The sequence below is a fragment of the Microcaecilia unicolor genome, chromosome 3 (assembly GCF_901765095.1).
Source record: "Microcaecilia unicolor chromosome 3, aMicUni1.1, whole genome shotgun sequence".
Lineage (NCBI taxonomy): Eukaryota > Metazoa > Chordata > Amphibia > Gymnophiona > Siphonopidae > Microcaecilia > Microcaecilia unicolor.
In genome coordinates, this window is record NC_044033.1 from 341662955 (window position 1) to 341684181 (window position 21227).

At 43.1% G+C, this 21227-nt stretch overlaps 1 protein-coding gene across 1 annotated transcript in view; it reads right to left on the reverse strand.

The window, feature by feature from the left end:
• The window catches only part of EYA4 (EYA transcriptional coactivator and phosphatase 4), a 401958-nt gene that overhangs the window by 103749 nt on the left and 276982 nt on the right, over positions 1-21227 (reverse strand). Inside the window, 1 exon segment of the mRNA XM_030198463.1 lies at positions 8290-8367. Coding sequence (XP_030054323.1) covers positions 8290-8367 — 78 coding nt within the window.

Here is a 21227-nt window from a genome sequence, read left to right on the forward strand (position 1 = left end):
GACAAATTTAGCCTTTGTAAAAGCTTTATTCAGAACATTTTTCGGATAATTACGTTGTAATAGTTTGGAGCTAAATGTGTGGGCTTGCTGGCGAAAATCTGATTCTTCAGAACAGATTCGTTTAAATCGTAAGAACTGAGAATAGGGCAAACTCTGGCGAAGAGTTTTAGGGTGACAACTGCCAAATTCCAAGATAGCGTTCCTATCTGTGGATTTGGTATGTACCTTAGTTTGGAAACCCCCGGCTCTCAGAATAATTTCAACATCAAGGAAGTGAATATTGTTATCCGAAAACGTCACAGTGAACTGAATCCGCGGATGACAGTTATTTAGCCATGATTGAAAATCTCAGGCTCAGGGCTTGAACACCTTTCTCCATTGGAACTGTTTCTTTTAATTTACTGACTGTTACGAACAGCTGACTATGACGTGACCTTAAGAGGCGGAGCTTAATAAGCTTATAATTACAACGCGGTCGCCATCTTGGATTGGCGATTTACCGACAACAATTCAGGCTGCTGTGAGTCCTAACGCTGGGTTTACTTAACAAGTAAGCGTTATTCATGTTATTTTTAATACTAACTATTTGTTCTCCGTTCTCTAGACCTATATGCCCTTGACAAAGCAAGAGACCGCGAAACAGGGTCCTGTCGGGCTTATCAGATTACCGGAGTTGCCTAAAGAGGTTTCACTAACTTAAACTGAAACCCGATGAGCTCCAGCCGTTGAAGTTATTAGACAGCGCTGGGAGCTTACAAGCTAAGTTGATTTTGTGCATTACTTGCTCATTTACTTAAGTTGATTTTGTGCATTACTTGCTTATTAATTGCAATAATGTTTAATTTTTGAATTTTTGAACAATGGTACCCACGGACATTGTTGTGCCTTTTTCCTGAAATTAATGAACAATATATAGGCAATCTTTTTCACATATGAGTACTAGCGGGTACCATTGGTTGGCTGGAGGTGTTCAATGATTACAAATACATACAGACCGGTGAGCCAGAACAACAGTTGGCACACACGGATACTTCTGACGTTATGAGATAACCTCCCTAGCCGTTTATGGTCCTATTGCAATACGTGAACTTTGTCCAGTTTTTGTTGTGTGTTTTCCTGGAATAAGCAGAATAAAATCTGTTTTAGTCTTTTAGGATTTTGCCAGGTATTTGTGATCTGTCTTGGACACTGTTGGAAACAGGATACTGGACTTGATGGACCTTCAGTCTTTCTCAGTGTGGTGATGTTTATGTGCTGATGAGATTCCTCAGGAAATTAAAGTCATAGGCTCAGAGGCAATGGCCTACTGTGGGTTTGTACCTGGTTAAAACATAGGAAACTGAGATTTGGATTAAATGGTCAATGTTTTCAGCGGAGAAAGGTGAATATTGGAGTGTCCTAAGGAGCTGTATTGGAACCAGTGCTGTTTAACATTTACAGCAATCATTTGGAAAAAGGAGTAGAAAATGAGGTGATCAAACCAAATGACAGAACATCATTCAAAGTTATTAAAACATGATCCGACATTGAGGAACTGAAAAAAATGCCTTGCAAGACAGGGGGACATTGTATCTAGACGACAGGTGAAATTTAATATGGACAAGTATAAAGTTAGGAACATAGGAAAGCATAAATCTAACTACAGGTACATAGTGCTTGATTTCGAATTAGCAGCCACTACTCATGAAACCACGGGAAGTATACATAGAAAACAGCCCCCACAAATGTAATTAAACAGTGTCTTGTTGATTTTAAATACGCTATTTCGTAAATATTTTCAGAATAGTGGCAGTGATCTCATTCAACCTTTAAAGTAAGGACAGAAGTATACGGCAACAGACAATTCTGATAATAATTTATGTTCATCCAATCATCACATTGAATTTTGTGGGCAGCGAATTAATTTTGTTAATTTTCTGTGTGTGGCTTGCTAGGAATAGTACTGACTATGCGGCCCTCTGTGCAAAAAGGTCGCCCGCCCCTGTTTTACAAGCTAAAGCAAAACCAGAAAAAATACATAAAAGAGCAGTCAAAATAATAAAGAGAATGAAATGCCCCCTATGAAGAGGGTTTAAACAGGTTTGGGTTTTTTAGCGTAGAGAAGGAGAGGGGATATGATACATGTATATAAAATCATAAATGGGACGGAATAGGTAAATATGAACAATTATCTACCCTTTCAAAGAGGACTACGAATAGGGGATACACCAAGAAACAGGTAAAATCTAAGCTGTGGCATTTGTTGCTGTGGGATACGGTCAAAACACCCAAACATAACTGGGTTTAAAGTAGGTTTGGCCAAGTTTGTAAAGACAAGATCTATAAACAGTTATTAGCTGGGTTCACATGAGAAAAATAAAGCTTATCTGTGGGAGTGAGCACCAGAAAGGGATCTACTCAGGGATTTGTCATGTGTTTCTTAGCTACCTGGATTGGGCATGGTAAAAGAGAGGGTTGCTGGGCTTGATAGAGCTGAGATCCGACCCCACTATAAGTCCACTTTCAATGTTCTTATGATAGGGGTTAAAAAGTAGGGACTGCACTAATGTCATGATGACAGAGATGTAGGCCGGCAACTCTAGGGAAAAAGAACCCATAAAGTACAAGTAGCAAAGCCAAACATTTATTATGAATAATCATTCCATCATGAACACATAGTAAGACTCACACTTTCTTGTAGAAAACAATAATACAGTAACAGGTGATGGTTTTTTTCCATTGTTTTAAAAATGAATGTTAAGAAATTACAGCCTTGGTATGACATACTACATTGACTAGCATTTGCATATCATTTATTCCTGGGGAATTCTGCACACAAAAAATATTATTTTTTTTAATTACACAATTAAAATTTTATTTAGCAAAGCACTATAATATAATGACAGCCTTGAGTACTGCTTAATGTAAACTTCAAAAGAGAGAAAAAAACATTCCTACTCAAACTTTTTATGTGTGAAATGAAAAATTCCCCAGGAGTACAGTAATAAAGCACCATACAATAAGTAGTGCTTTTTGTTTCAGTGATTTTACTGCAGAAAATCATGGATTCTGGCTAGTGATTTCCTGCTGCTGCCAATACTTGGGCAACACAGCAGTCTTTGATGTTACAAATGTCAGCAGCTGAAAGAAGTCATGCTGCCTATAGTTCCTCTTGAGTTTCACTAACAGCTAAATGAAAATCCATGAAATCAGGAAATCCTAACTTTAAAGCAGTAGACCTTTATATACTCTTTATCCAATTACCCTCATGTGTTCCTACAACTTTCTTTCATCTTTCTCCCAAGTTCACATCCCCCCCACCCATCCTTTAGCCCTTCTCTAGCTCATCCCCCTAATACTCTCTCCTCTGTTTGACCCCTTCATTATTCTCTCCATCCTGCTCCTCCTCTTGCATACATAGAAACATAGAAAATGATAGCAGAAAATATCATACAACCTATCCAGTCTGCCCATCCAAATCAACAGTCCATTCTCTATAACCCCTTCCAAAACCCTCCCCTTCACTTGCCTGCTCACTTCACCCAACCCCCCCCCCCCCCCCAACACACACACACTATCCCTTAGACATTCTCTCAGGGGCGTAGCCAGACAACAGATTTTGGGTGGGCCTAGTCAAGAAGTGAGTGGGCACCAAGTGTTCTCTCCCCTCCCCCAAGCTGCTTCTTTCCACTGTGGCAGTCTGCAGCAGGCATACACTGAAAACTGAGCATGTGTAGGTGCCGGTATCATGGAGAGTAGCATTTCATTACCATCAGGGAGAAGTCTTCAGCTGGCAGAGCTTGGGATCCCAACCAGCTACCACTAAACGTGTGCTACTGTTGGGTGGGCCTGAGCCCTAAGTGGGTAGGCCCCGGCCCACCTGCATTCTCTTCTCATTCTACAATTCCTCAATTCACTCTTTAGGGATGAGCTGTCAATTGAAACAAATGTCTGCCGATAATGGAGCCCTTTTACTAAAGGGTTGCCGTGCAGCAACAGGCTTGCCGTGTGCCAATCCAGAACTACTGCCGGGCTACTGCAGGAGCCCGGCGGTAGTTCCCACCCCCAGAAAGCGCCACTTCCAGCGCTACATAAAAGTTTCTACTTTTGTAGCACCGGTGCTTACCCGGCGGTAATCCAGTTACCACCGGTTAGCACAAGAGCCCTTACTGCCACCTCAATGGGTGGCGGTAAGTGCTCCCCCCTGCAATGGCCACGCGGCAAGTGGTTCATTTACCACATGGCCATTTCTTTTCCAGGACAACAGACAGCCTTTTATCCGCTGCGGTAAAAGAGGGCCTCAGCGAGCATCAAAAATATGTGCTGACGCTAGCGCAGGCCCATTTTTCCTGCCGCTTAGTAAAAGGACACGTAAGATTGCACATTATGCCCTCAAAGTGTGCACTCTTTTTAAAAGAGTGTCCATTATTTGCATATAGTGCGTACTCTTTCCCACCAGACTGCACCAATGCACCAGTTCATGCAGACGCATTTATCAGGAAAGAGCACGTACTATGTGTAAACAGCATACAATCTAAGATGTATTCTACATAGGTCGCTCAAAGTTGAGCACCCAAAGTTGGCCGCAGATCACAGATGCGCACGTAAACTAGTCAATTATTGTTGCTGATTGGAGTTGATTAGCATTTAATTGGCAGTAATTAGGAGTTTTGTATGCAACTGCCCTACGCCCTATTCTATAATGTAAGCACCTAAATTTCATAGTGTGCAACTCAAAAAGGGGTGTGGCCATTGGAGGGGCATGGGTAGATCCTTGTGCACACAGTTGAGTAGAGGACTCCGTGCTCAGCGCTATTCTATAAAGGTTGCTTAGCACTACACAACCTTTAAAGAATTGGTGCCTAGCTTTGGGAACCACTTACTGATTCTGGCCCTATATGTGCATAGTCTTAATGGCATTCACTTCCACATGAAAATAAAACAATGGCATAGCCCCGAGGGGCCTTGGGGGCCTGGGTTCCCCCAATTTGAATTTGAGGCCCCCCCCCCAAGGTCTGCTGGTATGGCTGGTGGGGGGGTCCCCAAGCCCAGCCAGCAGAAGCTTTCCTGTGGCGGGATTTGTTGCCATGCTGCCTGCCCTGCTTTCCCTCTTCCCGGTGCGCATGCTTGTTTTTAGTGAAACTGAGCATCTGCGAGCTTTGTGCATGCTCAATTTCAATGAAATCAAGCATGCGCACTGGAGCGAGAAAGCAGGCAGGCAGCGTGGTGGCAAATACCGCTGAAGGAAAGATTCTGCTGGCGGGGCTCGGGGACCCCTGCCAGCCCAGGTATGTGGGGTTACACACACACACACACACTTTGGGCTCATGCCCCATCCCAAATCAAGGTCTGGCTATGCCTCTGAAATAAACCACATGAACATGAAAGAAAAATCTTCTGGGTGCCCATCCCTGACTTTCTATCCCTGTCCTCTCCTAGCAAATCTCCCTACACAAACACTGTTCACCACACACACTCTTGCTTGCCTGCTTTCCCTTCATCACTGAGCATGGGCAGACTGGATGGGCCATTTGGCCCTTATCTGCTGTCAAGTTTCTATGTTTCCCTCAAAACATCTCCCCCTGCTCTTCTTTCCCCAACTCATCTCTCACTCTTTCTCTGCCCCCAGTTCCATCCCTCTTCCCAGTCTTTTTAATTCCCACCTGTCCCTTCTTTCAGCTTCACCTAGCTGGAATCCTTCATTCCTCTTTCATCTGCTCACTATCTTGGACAGCCGTCTTCTTCCTATAATGTGTGGCTTTCAAAGCATGAGCCGTGCTGGACTCCAAACACTAGGCTGTTCTCAGACTCATGGTTCACAGTCACACTCTTGAGTCGTGCAATGTAATAAGAAAACAGCACCAGCCCGGATAGCTTTTCCTCTTTCTGCTGTAATTACAGTGGAAAGAAGCTATCTCCCTGTAGTGTCTCTTGAACTTTGTCAATGGCCATACGAAAATCCCTTAAATCCAGACCCTCTATTCACAAGGCAATATACTATGCTTTCCCCCGTCCCCACCCCACATGAAAAGTTGACATTATCAGAGCTCCAGAGTGAAATAATAATAATTAACATTATTTCTCACTTCACTCACACAGCTATTCTACTGGCACAACTGAAATATCATGCATTCCTCTAATTCTAGAACATTCTTCTTGTTGAGGTATCTTTTGAAGCCAACACATTCCTTTCTATAAATTCCCTGATTAAATAAATGATCAGCCAGAGTACATAACCACTGTTAACGGAAACAAGTAGTGAAAAGTAAGGATGTGTTGCCATATGCAATGAAATGCTATTCACCAATAATAGTATCAAAGTATTCACTAGGCATACGTAACTGTTTGATGGTGAAGGGAGTGCTTAGCTAAGCTATTTCATTACACTCAGCTTCAAAGGCAGTACCGCAATCCTTACTGATCCCAATTTTTTTATTTTTTTAGCTTTTTTCTTTTTATATTATTCACTAATATCATTTATCTTGGTTTTCCACACTCATTATCAATTTTCAATTTAATACTTAGCTTTTCAGCTTCAGTGATCATGCATAATGGAGACTCGGTATCATACTAGCCATTATAGAGGCAGACACGCTGGTCTGACAATCCTATTAAAGTATCTTTGTTTAACTAGACCGTGATGTTTTAAATAAGGATGCATCTAATGTGAATTTGAAGCTGAGTATAATGAGATAGATTCACCAATAATAGTGCAAACTTTTCTTAAAGAGTGCACACTGTTTGTAAAAAGGTTGCACGCTTCTTAAAGACAGTGATAGTGCTTGCATGTGTGATGGCTCATGCATGCACACACTATTAGGATTAGAGTGCACCCTGTTTCACACAGTGCACACTGAGACAACTGTGCCCTCTTTTCACATGGGAGTAATTCTCTATAGATCAACTAAAGTTGGACGCTGGGATGATGTGTGCTAAGTGTGAATTAGATCACTAATTGTGTGCACAACTGCCATTACAAAATACTGGCGAAAGCACTTAACTTTAGGAATGAGCACCAGGGCCGCCAAGAGACAGAACTGGGCCCGGGGCAGGGCTGTCGCAATCAAAGCTCCCCCCCTCCACTCGGGATGCAGCCACTGCAACCCCATTCAGAATGCAGCTGCCCCTGCCACTCATCGCTCACTCCATCAGGCCGCCACCACCCCCACCCTCTACCTTCTTGCGTCAGTGTGTCTGCTCCTCCTTGGGCCCGGCACCGGGTCTGCATCTCTCCTGCTCCTGTGTGCCAGGACTGGGTTATCACATTAATGCAATCAGCCGGGTCCCAACAGGAGCAGGAGAGAGACAGACACCAGCACTGGGCCCTCTTGGAGGCCGGGCCTGGGGAATTTAGCCCCCCCCCCCAGTGGCCCTGACGGGCACCCAGGCTAGTTCAATGGCTGGTGTAAATACTTGTGCCTAAGTACTGGCAGTTGGGCACATAACTGACAGTATTCAATAACCTGTGTACATAAATGTTATGCATGACCCAACCCACCCATGCTCCTCCAAGGTCCATGCTTCTCTTGCACACTTTAGATTTTGTGAGTACAATTTATAGAATACTGACATAGGGCAGGTATGCATGTAACTGCTAGGCAGTGCTGATTAGCACCAATTATAGCCAATAATTGGTTGCCAATACCAATTAGTAGCTCATTAATCAATCAAGTTACAAGCAACTTTGTGCACTAAGCATAAAGTTGTGGCCACAGGTTTCTAGAACAAGTATGATAGTGTGCACACTCTCAATCACATTCTTTCCAGAGCAAACCCAAAAATAACAACAACAACAAAAAAATACAGCATGAAAAGTTTTGGTTACCCAACCCTAGTGAAAACACAGTACTCTAGGAAAATAAAAGCACATAAGTTTGATTACTTAAGGTGGCAGAAATTCAGGGGGGCAAATCACAGAACTGCATGTCCCTAGCCTGCCCCGTGAGCTCCAGCCCTTACTGAATAATCCTGTAACTGTGTCTGCTATCATCAAGAAAGAGATAACTGTCACCTTTATTTAGTGGCCCCTTAAAAGAAAAATCTAGGGAAAATACGAACTGCATGAAACACAGAGTTGCAATCCACACAAGATCCACAAGATGACACTATTCCTTCATAAGATGTTTTGTCTAGGAAGCAGTTTTGAACTTAAAGGGCCATTAATAAAGGGTTCACACTGTTCTGATCTCAATTTCAGCTTCACTGGTACGAAATTTATGAGGCCCCAGGCAAACCTTTTCATTAGTCAGAGTTACAAATTGTACTGTGGTAATAGCGGATATGTATTAATATGTGAGGTTATGGTTTTACCTGACCCAGTAAAAGTGTCAAGCGATCCATCTCCAGCTGTTGTTGTTGTTTCACTGCTGTTCATTGGCTCTGTTTTGACTGCAAGAAGAGACACTACATAGAAGAATAAGTAGACATAAGATTTTTACATCTAAATGTGCTTGGACACCTCACGCCAGTTTTACTGGCAATACTACAGCTTGAACATGCATGCAGTAGAAAAATTCAGATACTCAGACAGGTGGGAAACAAGCATGCATTTTCTCTGCAAAATAAAAGGTCATGTTCTAACCATCCATTGTTTGATTACCTGCATCCCACCCTCCCTTGTCCCTTCAGTCAATAGTCAGTAAGAATCACTGAAGACTACAGCCAGGATGGCAGATTCAGATACTTTCTAGTGCTTTTTGGTTCTCCATTAGTCATACATTCTAACTTTCCATTAGTATACCATATGTCTCCAGAGCCTGGGGGACAATGTGTAATTTCTCTCCCCTCACCCACCCCGGGTCCATCTGTGCTTGCTTGCCTCCACCGCTCCTGGGTCTAGCATCTTCCCCCCTCTCTGGTCCAGCATCTCCCTTTGCTTGTCTTCCTCCTGTGTACAGCATCTCCTCTTGCTTGAATCCCCTTGGTTCAACATTTCTCCATGCCAGTTTCTCCCTTCCCCCCAACATCTAGTATCCTCCCCTCCCCCACTTCCTGGTCCTGCATCTCCTCTTTGTTGTCTTCCTTTTGTTGCTGAAAACCTTTCATACTCTGCCCTTCCAAAACAGAAAGTCTGCATCAGAAGGAATGGGATAGATCCTGAACATGCAAAAGAGCTGAAAGACCTCATGCTGCTTTCATCTTTGCCTTCTCAGCATCTGATAGAGCCACTCTGCTACCACCAAAGACAGGCATTAGGTACTCCTCCATCACTCCCTTCACACCAGCAACTGGGAACTATGGCTCCCTGCACCCTCCCCTCAGTGCACCACTGTGACTCTCCTATCTGGATAATCTTTATTTTTTAAAGCTTTCTCTTTTTATTACAGTTATTTTCACATAGGAAGCCTATGGGCTTCCATAAAACTTTCAACTGCACACATGCATAAATAATATACACCAGACAGCGTGCGCCTAATTTTATGTACTGTGAGATGCATTCTATATATGGTGCCAGAATGTGTGCCCATGCCCAAGATATGCACGCAAATTAATTGCTTAATAAACTCAATGACATCAGTAATTGGGTGCTAACAACAGTTACAGATGTTAACTGGCACTCATTAATATTTCCGTGCTCATCTGGCTGTGTGCTATTCTATAAGGCAGTGTGCCTAACTCCCATAGCGCATATCTTGAACGGGAGTGTGGCCACTGGAGGACCATGCACATGTCAGAGGTGTTCCAAAAACTTGAGCATGGAGCTTTAGAATACTGGGTCAGTGCACCTAACTTGGGCACCAGCATTTACACCAGGTTTTAGCAGGCATAAGTCTAGTGTCCAAACTTAGGCTTGAGATCCGCGCTTAAGCTCTAGTTTATAAAGTGCATGCACTCTTTACAGAATACTGCCTAGTGCCAATTTTTTCTGGTGCATAATTTTGAGCACAATTTATAGAATCCAGCCCTGTGTGTACAGGTGTTCCCAGGGGTGCAGTCTAGAAGGGGCAGAGGTGAGGCTGCAATGTACATGTGTATGTATGCACAAATTTACACCTTCTTCAATGCAGATGTAAATTTGAGGATCAGCATTTCTGCACTACTGGGGCTGGATCTGGGAGATTATATTGCCTTTATCTAATATAACTCAGCAAAAAACGAGGACTGAACCGTCACTTAGTATATCTCTCAAATATATGTGTGAAAGAAGGAGAGACCCTCAGAGAAATAACTCACCCTTAGAGCGGTCAATCTCATACAAACCACTTATGTGGGTGGATAAGTTCATCATTGTGCTACCCTGTAACCTTCACACAAAATAAACTTTCCTATAACATGAGTCCAAATTTTAAGTTAAATGGGCTTATCTACTTCAAAAGGTGGTCAGTGTGTTCATGAACAGCATAAAAATGCATAACAATTCCCCTAAATACACCCAACGCTGTGGGTTTTGTCTTCAGCAACTTCCTCAGGGACTCGGTTGAGACTGAGTGGAATCAGAATGAGTTGCCACAGCAGTGTCACCCGAGTCACTGAGGAAGTCGCTGAAGATGAAACCCATGGCGTTGGGTCTGTTTAGGGGAGCTGTTATGCATTTTTATGCTGTGCATGGAGAGGCTGACCACCTTTTGACGCAGATAAGTGCATTTGACTTAAAATTTAGACTCATGTTATAGGAAAGTTTACTCTGTGTGTGAAGGTTATTGGGTAGCACAAATGTAAGTTTGTTAGTCACATTTATAATAGGAGAGCATCCAATGAATCATAAACTTATCCACCTGAATATGCAGTTTGCATGAGATTGATCGCTCTATGGGTGAGCTATTTCTCTGAGGGTCTCTCCTTCTTTCACACATATTTTTCAGAGATATACTAAGTGACTGTGCAGGCTGTGGTTTTTGCTGCGTTATATTTCAGTCTTAGTGGAGGTTTTGAGATCATTTTCTATTGTTCGCCTCTATAAAATAGGCTTAAAATAGGCACCTTTTCAATGTCCTATTATAAAATTACCCTCTACATGTTTAAGTTTTCAACAGGGTTCCGAGACACACAGGTACTTATGTAACGACTACCTGAAATACCCCAAAGGAAAATAGGCACACACTTTCTGAGGATAGTGTAATTGTGTGCATACTGTATACGTGATGGAAAGAATAGGCACATACATAGGTATTTTACAGCAGGTGTACATAAGTGCTAAATCCCCCTCATTCGCTCATAAGGCATCTATACATTTAACATGCTCTAACTTAGAAAATATCAAGTCATGGGGGGGGGGGGGGGGGATAGTCCTCCCTATGTACAACAACACGTCAAACTTCCTTTCAAAGGTTTATGGCAAAATGGGGTTAAAAGTCCAGCAATGGGAAGATACTGCCAACCAATAAATCAGGAAGTCTCTCTGCTATTCTGACATATGAAGCAAGTGTAATTGTTTAATGACAGCTACTGCACCTATCCTATATAACATCCGATAATCTGCAGCTGGGCCCATTTACCACTCTGCTCAGCTTGGGTCAATAGAACTAATGCAACCCACTGCTAGGACAACACACAGCAGACCAGTGGGGCAAGCAAATGATGTCACAGTAACAACAGGAGCAATTAGTGATACAGTAAATATATTAAACTTTGCTCCCAGTCAGCCTACTGGTTATCATATTATCTTTCAACCACAGTATCTGTTCCTATTACAATCCCTGCCTTTTGCTCAGCTTCTACTTGTGCACTGAAAAGTCTACAGATTTTCACCTCAAAGTATTACTAGATGGAAGAGACCACATGGTGCATTGCTCACTATGGGGTACTTTTTACTAGGATACGGTCTGCATTAAAAAGGGGTTACTGTAAAATCCCAATGTGCACACGGAAACCACACGCTAAAAATATTTCCTGAATTTTTCTCAGACGGGACATGCCTGGGGGTGGGGAGGTGAACAGTAGGTATGACAGTGTGAATCAGCACAGCTACATTACTGGGTGCTAACTGATTATTTATTTATTAGGATAAATTTACTGCCTTTTTGAAGGAATTCACTCAAAGCAGTGTACAGCAAGAATAAATCACACATAAGCAATAGACAATTGCAGCAGTATAAATATTCAAATAGCAGCAGTATAAATATTCAAATAACAGTATAGGTACGGCATAGTATGCTACAATACAATGTCAACAAAATACACAATAAAACATTTTAATAGACAGCATAGCATGTACATAAAGATGGAACATATAGATTAGCATGGGATTAGCGAGTAAACCCAGACTATCTGCAAAATGGGTGAAAGTAAAAGTTCACATGTTAATTTTTTGTTAATGGCTGCATGCTAATAGGAAAACAGAAAATCGGCCATTTTCCAGCTATGGTAAAAATGGCCTTAGCATGTGGGGAAAACCCCATGTAAGGGCACGTTAAGGCCAATTTTACTGCAGCTTAGTAAAAGGACCACTATAAGAGAATGAGGAGAGATATAGTACCTCTTCAACATATTCTGCATTGTACCTTCACATATTATTAAATGCCTAAAATATGTTTACTTCAAAATATTACTACCTAGTTTTGTGCACTATTAACAAATCATATACTATACCTGGACTTGGCTGTTTCTAAGACCAGTTCTGAAACTATGAATGAATTTTTTGCATATAAATTATTGTCTTTCATATAATTTCCTGTTTCTTGCATATATGTTACCTGTATTTTATATATTACCACAGAAAATTGGTACTGTATATCAGATCTATGAACAGATCTATGATCTTTTCTCTTTCCCATATGTCAGAATGCAAAGTGCCTATAGCTACTTACTCTCATAATTTTTTGTAGGGTGAGAGTAAGTGTGAGACTGGGCTGAGTAGTATAGTGTAATTTTCATATAAATAGATATGGCATACAGTATTTACTTTATAAAAGCATAGAGGGCAATATTCAGCTTGACACCAATCCCCTAAATACTATATAGTGAGGCACCCAACCACTGTTCCCTCTAAGCTCAGCGGGAGTCCTCCAATTGCACTGTTACCAGTGGGTGGTGGTGCTTCAATACTGTTTTTTCAATTCCTGGGGAAGGGCAGGTTCCCTGGAGTCTTTCAGGGCTTGCCTGTCCCTCACAATTGAAAATGTGATAGTGAAACAGCAACTCCCACTGGCAACTGTGGATGGAGGATTCCTGCTCAGTTTAGCGGGAACAGTGTGCTCAATGTTATGCTTAGCACAGAAAGGTGCACATGCAATTTAAATAGGGGTCCTTTTACTAAGGTGTGCTGAAAAATGGCCTGCGGTACATAAGTACATAAGTATTGCCACACTGGGACAGACCAAAGGTCCATCATGCCCAGCATCCTGTTTCCAACAGTGGTCAATCCAGGTCACAAATATCTGGCAAGATCCTGAAAAGTTCAAAACATTTTATGCTGCTTATCCCAGAAATAGCAGTGGATTTTCCCCAAGTCAATTTATTAATGGTCTATGGACTTTTCCTTTAGGAAATCGTCCAAACCTTTTTTAAACCCCACTAAGTTAACCACCTTTACCACATTCTCTGGCAACAAATTCCAGAGTTTAATTACATGTGAGTGAAGAAACATTTTCTCCGATTCGTATTAAATGTACTACTTTGTAGCTTCATCGCATGCCCCCTAGTTCTAGTATTTTTGGAAAGAGTAAACAAATGATTCACGTCAACTCGTTCAACTCCACTCATTATTTTATAGACCTCTATCATATCTCCCCTCAGCTGTCTTTTCTCCAAGCTGAAGAGCCCTAGATACTTCAGCCTTTCTTCATAGGGAAGTCGACCCATCCCCTTTATCATTTTTGTCACCCTTCTCTGTACCTTTTCTAATTCCACTTTATCTTTTTTGAGATGCAGCGACCAGAATTGAACTCAATATTCGAGATGCGGTCACATCATGGAGTGATACAAAGGCATTATAACGCCCTCACTTTTGCTTTCCATTCCTTTCCTAATAATACCTAACATTCTATTTGATTTCTTTGCCACCGCAGCACACTGAGCAGAGGGTTTCAACGTATCATCAACGACGATGCCAAGATCCCTTTCTTGGTTGTTGACTCCTAACGTGGAACCTTGCATTACGTAGCTATTGTTCGGGTTCCTCTTTCCCTCATGCATCACTTTGCATTTGTTCACATTAAACATCATCTGCCATTTAGATGCCCAGTCTCCCAGTCTCGTGAGGTCCTCTTGTAATTTTTCACAATCCTCTCGCGATTTAAGAACTTTGAATAACTTTGTGTCATCAGCAAATTTAATTACCTCACTAGTTACTCCCATCTCTAGATCATTTATAAATATGTTAAAAAGCTGCTGTCCCAGCACAGACCCCCTGGAGAACCCCACTATCTACTCTTCTCCATTGAGAATACTGACCATTTAACCCTACTCTCTGTTTTCTATCCTTTAACCAGTTCTTAATCCACAATAGGACACTACCTCCTATCCCATGACTCTCCAATTTCTTCTGGAGTTTTTCATGAGGTACTTTGTCAAGCATCTTTTGAAAATCCAGATACATAATATCAACCGGCTCGCCTTTATCCACATGTTTGTTCACCCCTTCAAAGAAATGTAATAGGTTGGTGAGGCAAGATTTCCCTTCACTAAATCCATGTTAGCTTTATCTCATTAATCCATGCTTTTGTTCATCCTGGCTAGGCGGACGGTAGTACACTCCTATCACTATCCTTTTCCCCTTTACACATGGAATTTCAATTCATAGGGATTCTAAGATGTGTTTTGTTTCCTGCAGAATTTTCAATCTATTTGATTAAAGGCCCTCCTTAACATACAATGCTACCCCTCCACCAATTTGAACTTGTAGTGTAGGTGCGGGTTTGGGGCGCTTGCAGAATCATTTTTCAGCACACCTGTAAAAAAGGCCTTTTTAAAAATTTTGCCAAAAATGGATGTGCAGCAAAATGAAAATTGCCATGGGTCCATTTTGGGTCTGAGGCCTTACCACCAGCCATTGACCTAGCGGTAAAGTCTCACGCTGTACTCGTGTGGTAAAGACCTAGGATCGCCCCCCCAGTCCCATCCATCCATCCATTCATCCATACATCTCCTGCTCTTTCCTTCTGCTCACCACCCCTCCCAGTCCCATCCATCTCCTACTCCTTCCCTCTGCCCCAACTCTCCCAATCCCATCTACCTTCTGCTTCTTCCCTCTGCCCCACCTCTCCCAGTCTAACCTGAGAACAGGAGACAGGGTGAGTCTATTTAGCCCATTACATAGGCTGAAGCCAATAGGCAAAGCTTGCACCATTTTCGCTCACCCAAAACAATAGCAAATACTATTGAAAACAATACCAAAAGATTATTAGAAATAAGGGACTGCCTATGCGTGGTCCATCTGTAAAAAGTCAAAAGCTGTTCCAGTTGGGTAGGCAGTGCCTTAAAAGATGGAGAACAAAATAATTTTTTTTACAACTTTTGAATTTATTTGAAAGCATCCCATATGTAGATTAAATATCATGAAATAAAACTGCTCAAGAAATTACTGTACCTGGTACAGCAGTTATAAACTGTTTCCTGGTGGGTTCATCTTAACTGTTGTTACAATCTGCCTCAGGAAACCTGGTGTTATAAAGATGGAACAGACTGAAATTAAATGGAAGTAAAATTGAACTCTCCTTTCACTGGGGCACCCTGGGTCCCATTCATCCAACTTCCTTTGGTTCCATCTGTCTCTCTCTCTCTCTTTCCACCCCACCACCTCCTGGTCACTCACAAACCTCTCCAGGCCACTTTCTTCTGCACTCCGCAGTGGCCTGGAGGAACCAATTCCTGACCCTGCCTCTCCTTCACTCACTGTCTCGTCCCCTGTCCCCATTGCTGCCTGCAAAACAGAAATTAAACCATGTGATTGCGACTGCGGCGGCAACCTAAAAGAACCCCAAACCTCTTGGCCCAGCATCTCGCTCACCTTCACTCTCCCCTGCCCCATTTCCTGCAAAATGTGAAAAATGAAACTGTGCACAGGACCGATGGAGTTCCTGCGTGCGCAGCTGCCAGCTTCCTTCCTTCCTCCTCCTGAAACAGGATGTTACATCATGAGGGAGAAGGGAAGATGGCAGCTGGCAGCGGCACACGCAGGACCTCCCTGGGCCCCACGCATGGTTTCATTTTTTGACATTCTGCAGGGGACAGGGGAAAGTGAGAGTGAGACAGGGGCAGGAAGTTTGGGGTTCCTTTAGGCTGACATCGCTATAGTCGCAATCACAGTCAGTCACTGCCAGAAGGGCAGCTTGTTTGGGGGGGGGGGGGGGGGTGGCAATGCACCCTCCAAACTATGCCCATGCGTGATTCTATATATGGCACATTCTATTTAGCGTGAAATTCTTGATCCACCCTGAACTTGAACATCAACGTCAGCATGAAAAATGTCATGCTGTTATCTATGCAGGGATAGTGTGAAAAATGGTCACTATGAGGAGGCAGCCAAACTTCTCTGAGGCTGTCACACTGCTGCTGGCCAGGCTCTTCCTCACCAAGGTATTTCATTATATTTGGCCACAGAAAGAGAAGCTATAACTTCTTCAGGATGGCCTGGATCAGGTTAACTGAGTAATACAATAATGAAGCCTCCTACCCCAGGGAGGTAAGTACAAGCAAGCAGACTAAGTTTCATGAAAGCATCAGTCAACTGTGACCCCTGTACAAGAATACACTCTTTTGAACGCCACCTCTCTATGTTAGGCAGTGGATGATGAAGTGATCAGCTTCAAGAGGCCCCAATGATGAGACTTGAACCCACCATGCCTAAATGATACGGCAACTGTTCTAACTACTAAGCTACATCATACTCTGCATAACCTTCTGTCTCGGTCATCTGTACTGAATCTATTTGAGGACTGCCCGTTAATGTATGAGTGTGAAATATCTATTGCCATATATGTCCTTAACTAGGAAAGAGATCACTGAAACCACCTCAACAGTCTTCTCCCATGATGCTACCTCCTTATGTAAAGCCCAACTGCAAATAGCAATGTAGCATTCTGAAAACATCTATCATATACCTGTCATTCAACCTCCTTCTCCCTCTCATCCCTTGTCTCCATACAGAGGACCTGAGAAAAAGGGGACGCTATCTGTGGCAGAGGAGTGCGGACTACCTTCGGGTGGGGGTGTGTGATGCCAAATGCAGGCTGAGCTAGGTGAATAATATTGCAGTGTTACATGCACACACTATTGACTCCCTCTCCACTTTGTGATTATAATGGCCCTGGGTGTGACTGAGGAACTGCATGACTGTAACCTATTATCCATTTTCCCTGTCTTTGTAGGTCAGCAACCAGCCACATCACCCCCCAGAGTAGCTGCTGAATAGTCGGCTCGGGCAGACCATGGGGAGAGGGAGGAAGAAGAAGGAGAGGAAGAGGAAGAAGGAGGAGGAGTAGGAAGAACACGAAGAATAAGAGGGAGAGGAGGAGGATAATGAGGCAGCAGCTGCCCCTCCCCCAAGCCCAACACTCCCTCCTGCCCACCCCAACCTCCCTATACCATCCTAGGAACAGCAGGACCTCCCTCAGGAGGGGGATATCTCTGCTGGAGAGGACAATGGCCTCCTGCATGTCTTCCCATCTTCTGCAAGACAGAGAGCTAAGGTTCATGTTGTTCCAGACTAAGGTCTTTAGAAGCAGGGCAGGCCAGGATGGAGGATGCTCTAGAGCAGATGGCAGCCACACAAGCCATCATTCTCTCTGCTCTAGAGCATGCTGCCATCCCTGGACTCTCCACCTCCCAGGACCCTTTGTTGTCCCCACCTCCTGAGACAGCTCCTATTGCTCTTGTGGTCACCTACCTCCATCCTTTACTCCCTCCCCTGCACTCTCAGTGAGCCTTTCCCCTTCCCTCACTCTTTTTAATTATATTATGTATCTGCCCCTTTTTTTGGTTGTCATTCATGTTTCCCTCCCTCCCTCCCTTCCTCATGTTTTTAAGTTATAACCAGTGGTGTGCTGGACCTGGCTCGCACTGACTCGCAAGAGCCGGTTGTTAAATTTTTAAAGCTCTTGCGAGCCGGTTGTTCTGGCAGGCGAGTTGGCTCCTAGGGGTGGTGCAACCCGGCGGTAAGTGAGGTAAGCATGGCAGGAGGGCGCCATAAGCCATGCTTGCCTCACCTCCCACCGCTCTGGGGAGGTTTAAATTTTTGATTTACCTCCGTCGCAGCAGCCGCAGTGAAAGCTCGTCTCTAGTCTTCCCTTCGTTCCCATCAGTGTCCCGCCTTCTTCTGACATCATTTCCTCTTTCCGTGATGGCGGGACACTGACAGGAAACGAAGGGAAGGCTAGAGACGGGCTTTCACTGCGGCTGCTGCGACGGAGGTAAATCAAAGATTTAAAACCCCCAGGACGGCAGGAGCAAAAAGAGGGATGTTGGGGGGGGGGGGGGGAGAAGAGGGCAGGCAGGTGGACATGGGAGCAGGAGACCAGGGGAGAGAGGAGCATCTACACTATCAATGGATATGGATGGGAAGGCAGGGCCCACGGAGATTTTGCTGGACATCGAAGGGAGGGGAGGGCAGGAGAGAGGAGAGCTGCTGGATATGGATGGATGGAGGGGAGCAGGGGAGAGAGGAGAATTGCTGGATATGGATGGATAGATGGATAGGTGGATGGAGGGCAGGGGAGAGGACAGTTACTGGACATGGGTGGATGGAGGGGAGGGCAGGGGACAGGTTGCTGGACATAGGTGGATGGAAGGGAGGGGAAAGGAGAGTTGCTGGACACGGGTGGATGGAGAGGAGGGCAGGGGGAGAGAGGAGGGTTTATGGACATGGATGGAGGGAAGGGCAGGAGAAATTCTGGACATGGATGGAGGGGAGAGAAGACAGGAAGGAAATGCACATGGATGGAGGGGAAGGGAGAGTAAAGAAATGCTGGACATTGATGGAGGGGAGGGAAGAGAGAGGAAGTGAGATGAAAATTAATGGAGGGGAGAAAGGAGAAATGGTGGACATGGATGGAGGAGAGAGGAAGGAGATGAGATGAGGGAAGAGAGGAGAAAAACTGCACATGGATGGAGAAAATAGGAAGAAGCTGGATCCACTGGACAGTCAAGTCTGCGGAGTACCAGAAATGAAGAAGAAAGGAGGAAAGAAAAGAAATAAATGGAAAGGAAGCCCTGGAAACGGAGTCAAGGGAACAGATAGAGAGCAGCAAAATCAGAGATTGGGCCAGCATGATCAGAAAAACAAAGTCACCAGACAACAAAGGTAGAAAAAATTATTTTCATTTTAGTGTTTGGAATATGTCCAATTTGAGAATTTACATCTGCTATCATATTTTGCAGTGTACAGCAACGTGTTTCTTTCTGTTTTTCTGGTATTGTGCTGCATGCAGAGTCTAACTTCTTAGGATTTCAGGTTAATTTTTGAAGAATTTGAATAGGGGCTATCTCTGTTCTGCATGTATGACTGCAAGGCCAAGTGTCTGAATAGGGATCTGTTTGTTAGGCTCTGAGATTCTGATAACACATTGTTTTTCTGAGTTAGCAAGACTGTCTGTTCTCCTAATTCCTGGTCTGTGTATGCTAACTTGGTTTGTGCCATTTTGGGTATACTGCAGAGATTTTTTTTTCCTGGTAAAGGACTTCTAAAACAGACATCATGTTATGAGAATCAGGTTCTCAACGTTAAAGTTTACATTTATTTACTTATTTATGGCATTTTATCCCACCTTAAACATGAATTAGATTGGAACTTGAGAGCATTTAATTTTTTTCTTTCCTGTAGAGAGTAATGTATTGCCACCCCCCTCCCCCACCCCAGGCTCTCTCCCCGGCTATAGCCAGCTGTGCAATTTTTTTTTTTGCGGGGGGGGGGGGGGGGCAGAGGTGGACGGGGGGGGGGGGGCACAGAGGTAGACCGGGGAGAGAGCCTGTTATTAAACATTTAACAGCACACCATTGGTTATAACTGTTAGTAAAAAAAAAATGTATATGTAAAATTTAACATCCCTTGATTTTATTCTGTTATATAAAAGTTTATTTTATTATATCTTGTACATAAAAAAAAAGCTTTTATTTTATTATATATCACAACAAAGTTGAAGTTCCTATCGGTGTCCTGTCTTTTAATCTCAATGCCTCTGGCTGCTCAATTGTTATCATGGTTATGAGGCTACTATATAGGTCACCTGCAAGACTAGCAATGATGTTGTTATGTGGAAGACATATATATATATATATATATATATATATATATATATATATACACACACTCTACTGCTTAAGGACGCTGCTTTAACCCCAGTAGGCAAATGTGGTATAAGAAAAACTCACTTTAAAGAGGTTCAACACTTCATTTTGTACATCATATTGAAGTTGATTGCAATGCAATTGTTAATTAGGCATGAAGAGTAAGATGAAACAAACTTGAAGCAATTTGAATACACTTTTGAAGGCCCACTATTCCTAGAACAAAGTTGGGTGGGTGGGTGGGTACTGGCTAAGTTGGGAATTGAATCCAGTTCTGCTGGCTTCTAGGCAACAGCTCTACTCACTAGGCCACTAGATGGCCCTCACAATACCTCCCTTTGTCACCACCGTAGAGTTTATATTCCCACCATCATACTTTTCATAGCATGAACCCCAGCCCCATGGTTCACTGAGCAGAGTTGCAGCAGTGGCAGAGGATGCCAACATTCTGCTGCTGGAAGCAGATGAGGAGGATACTGGAAACACAGGCATCAAGTTTCCAAGATTATTCAATAGAAATCAAACAAAATAAAACATGGAAAAGAAAATAAGATGATACCTTTTTTATTGGACATAACTTAATACATTTCTTGATTAGCTTTCGAAGGTTGCCCTTCGATAGTATATATAAGTGAAACATCCAAGTGAAACATCCAAGGGCAACCTTCGAAAGCTAATCAAGAAATGTATTAAGTTATGTCCAATAAAAAAGGTATCATTTTATTTTATTTTCCATGTTTTCTTTTGTTTGATTTCTATTGATAACCTTAAGAGTGGACTAACAAGGCTACCACACCTCTCTACTCAAGTTTATTCAATATTTGCTACCCAGCCCTACGGAGACCTTCAGGGCGGTTTACAATCTAATATGATAGAAAAAGGAAAATGACATTACTAAAAAGGACAGTACACAAAAGGGTAGTGGGGACAGAACTACAATCATGATAGTTAAGAGGGTAGGGTAGAACAACAGGATAGCTCTGTACTGACCGGTTAGACCCAAGCAACAACCTTCTAAGAAAGAACTCTTATTGGTAAGCATCCGCAAAAAGATAAGTTTTAAGATCGGTTTGAAATTCGCACCTGAG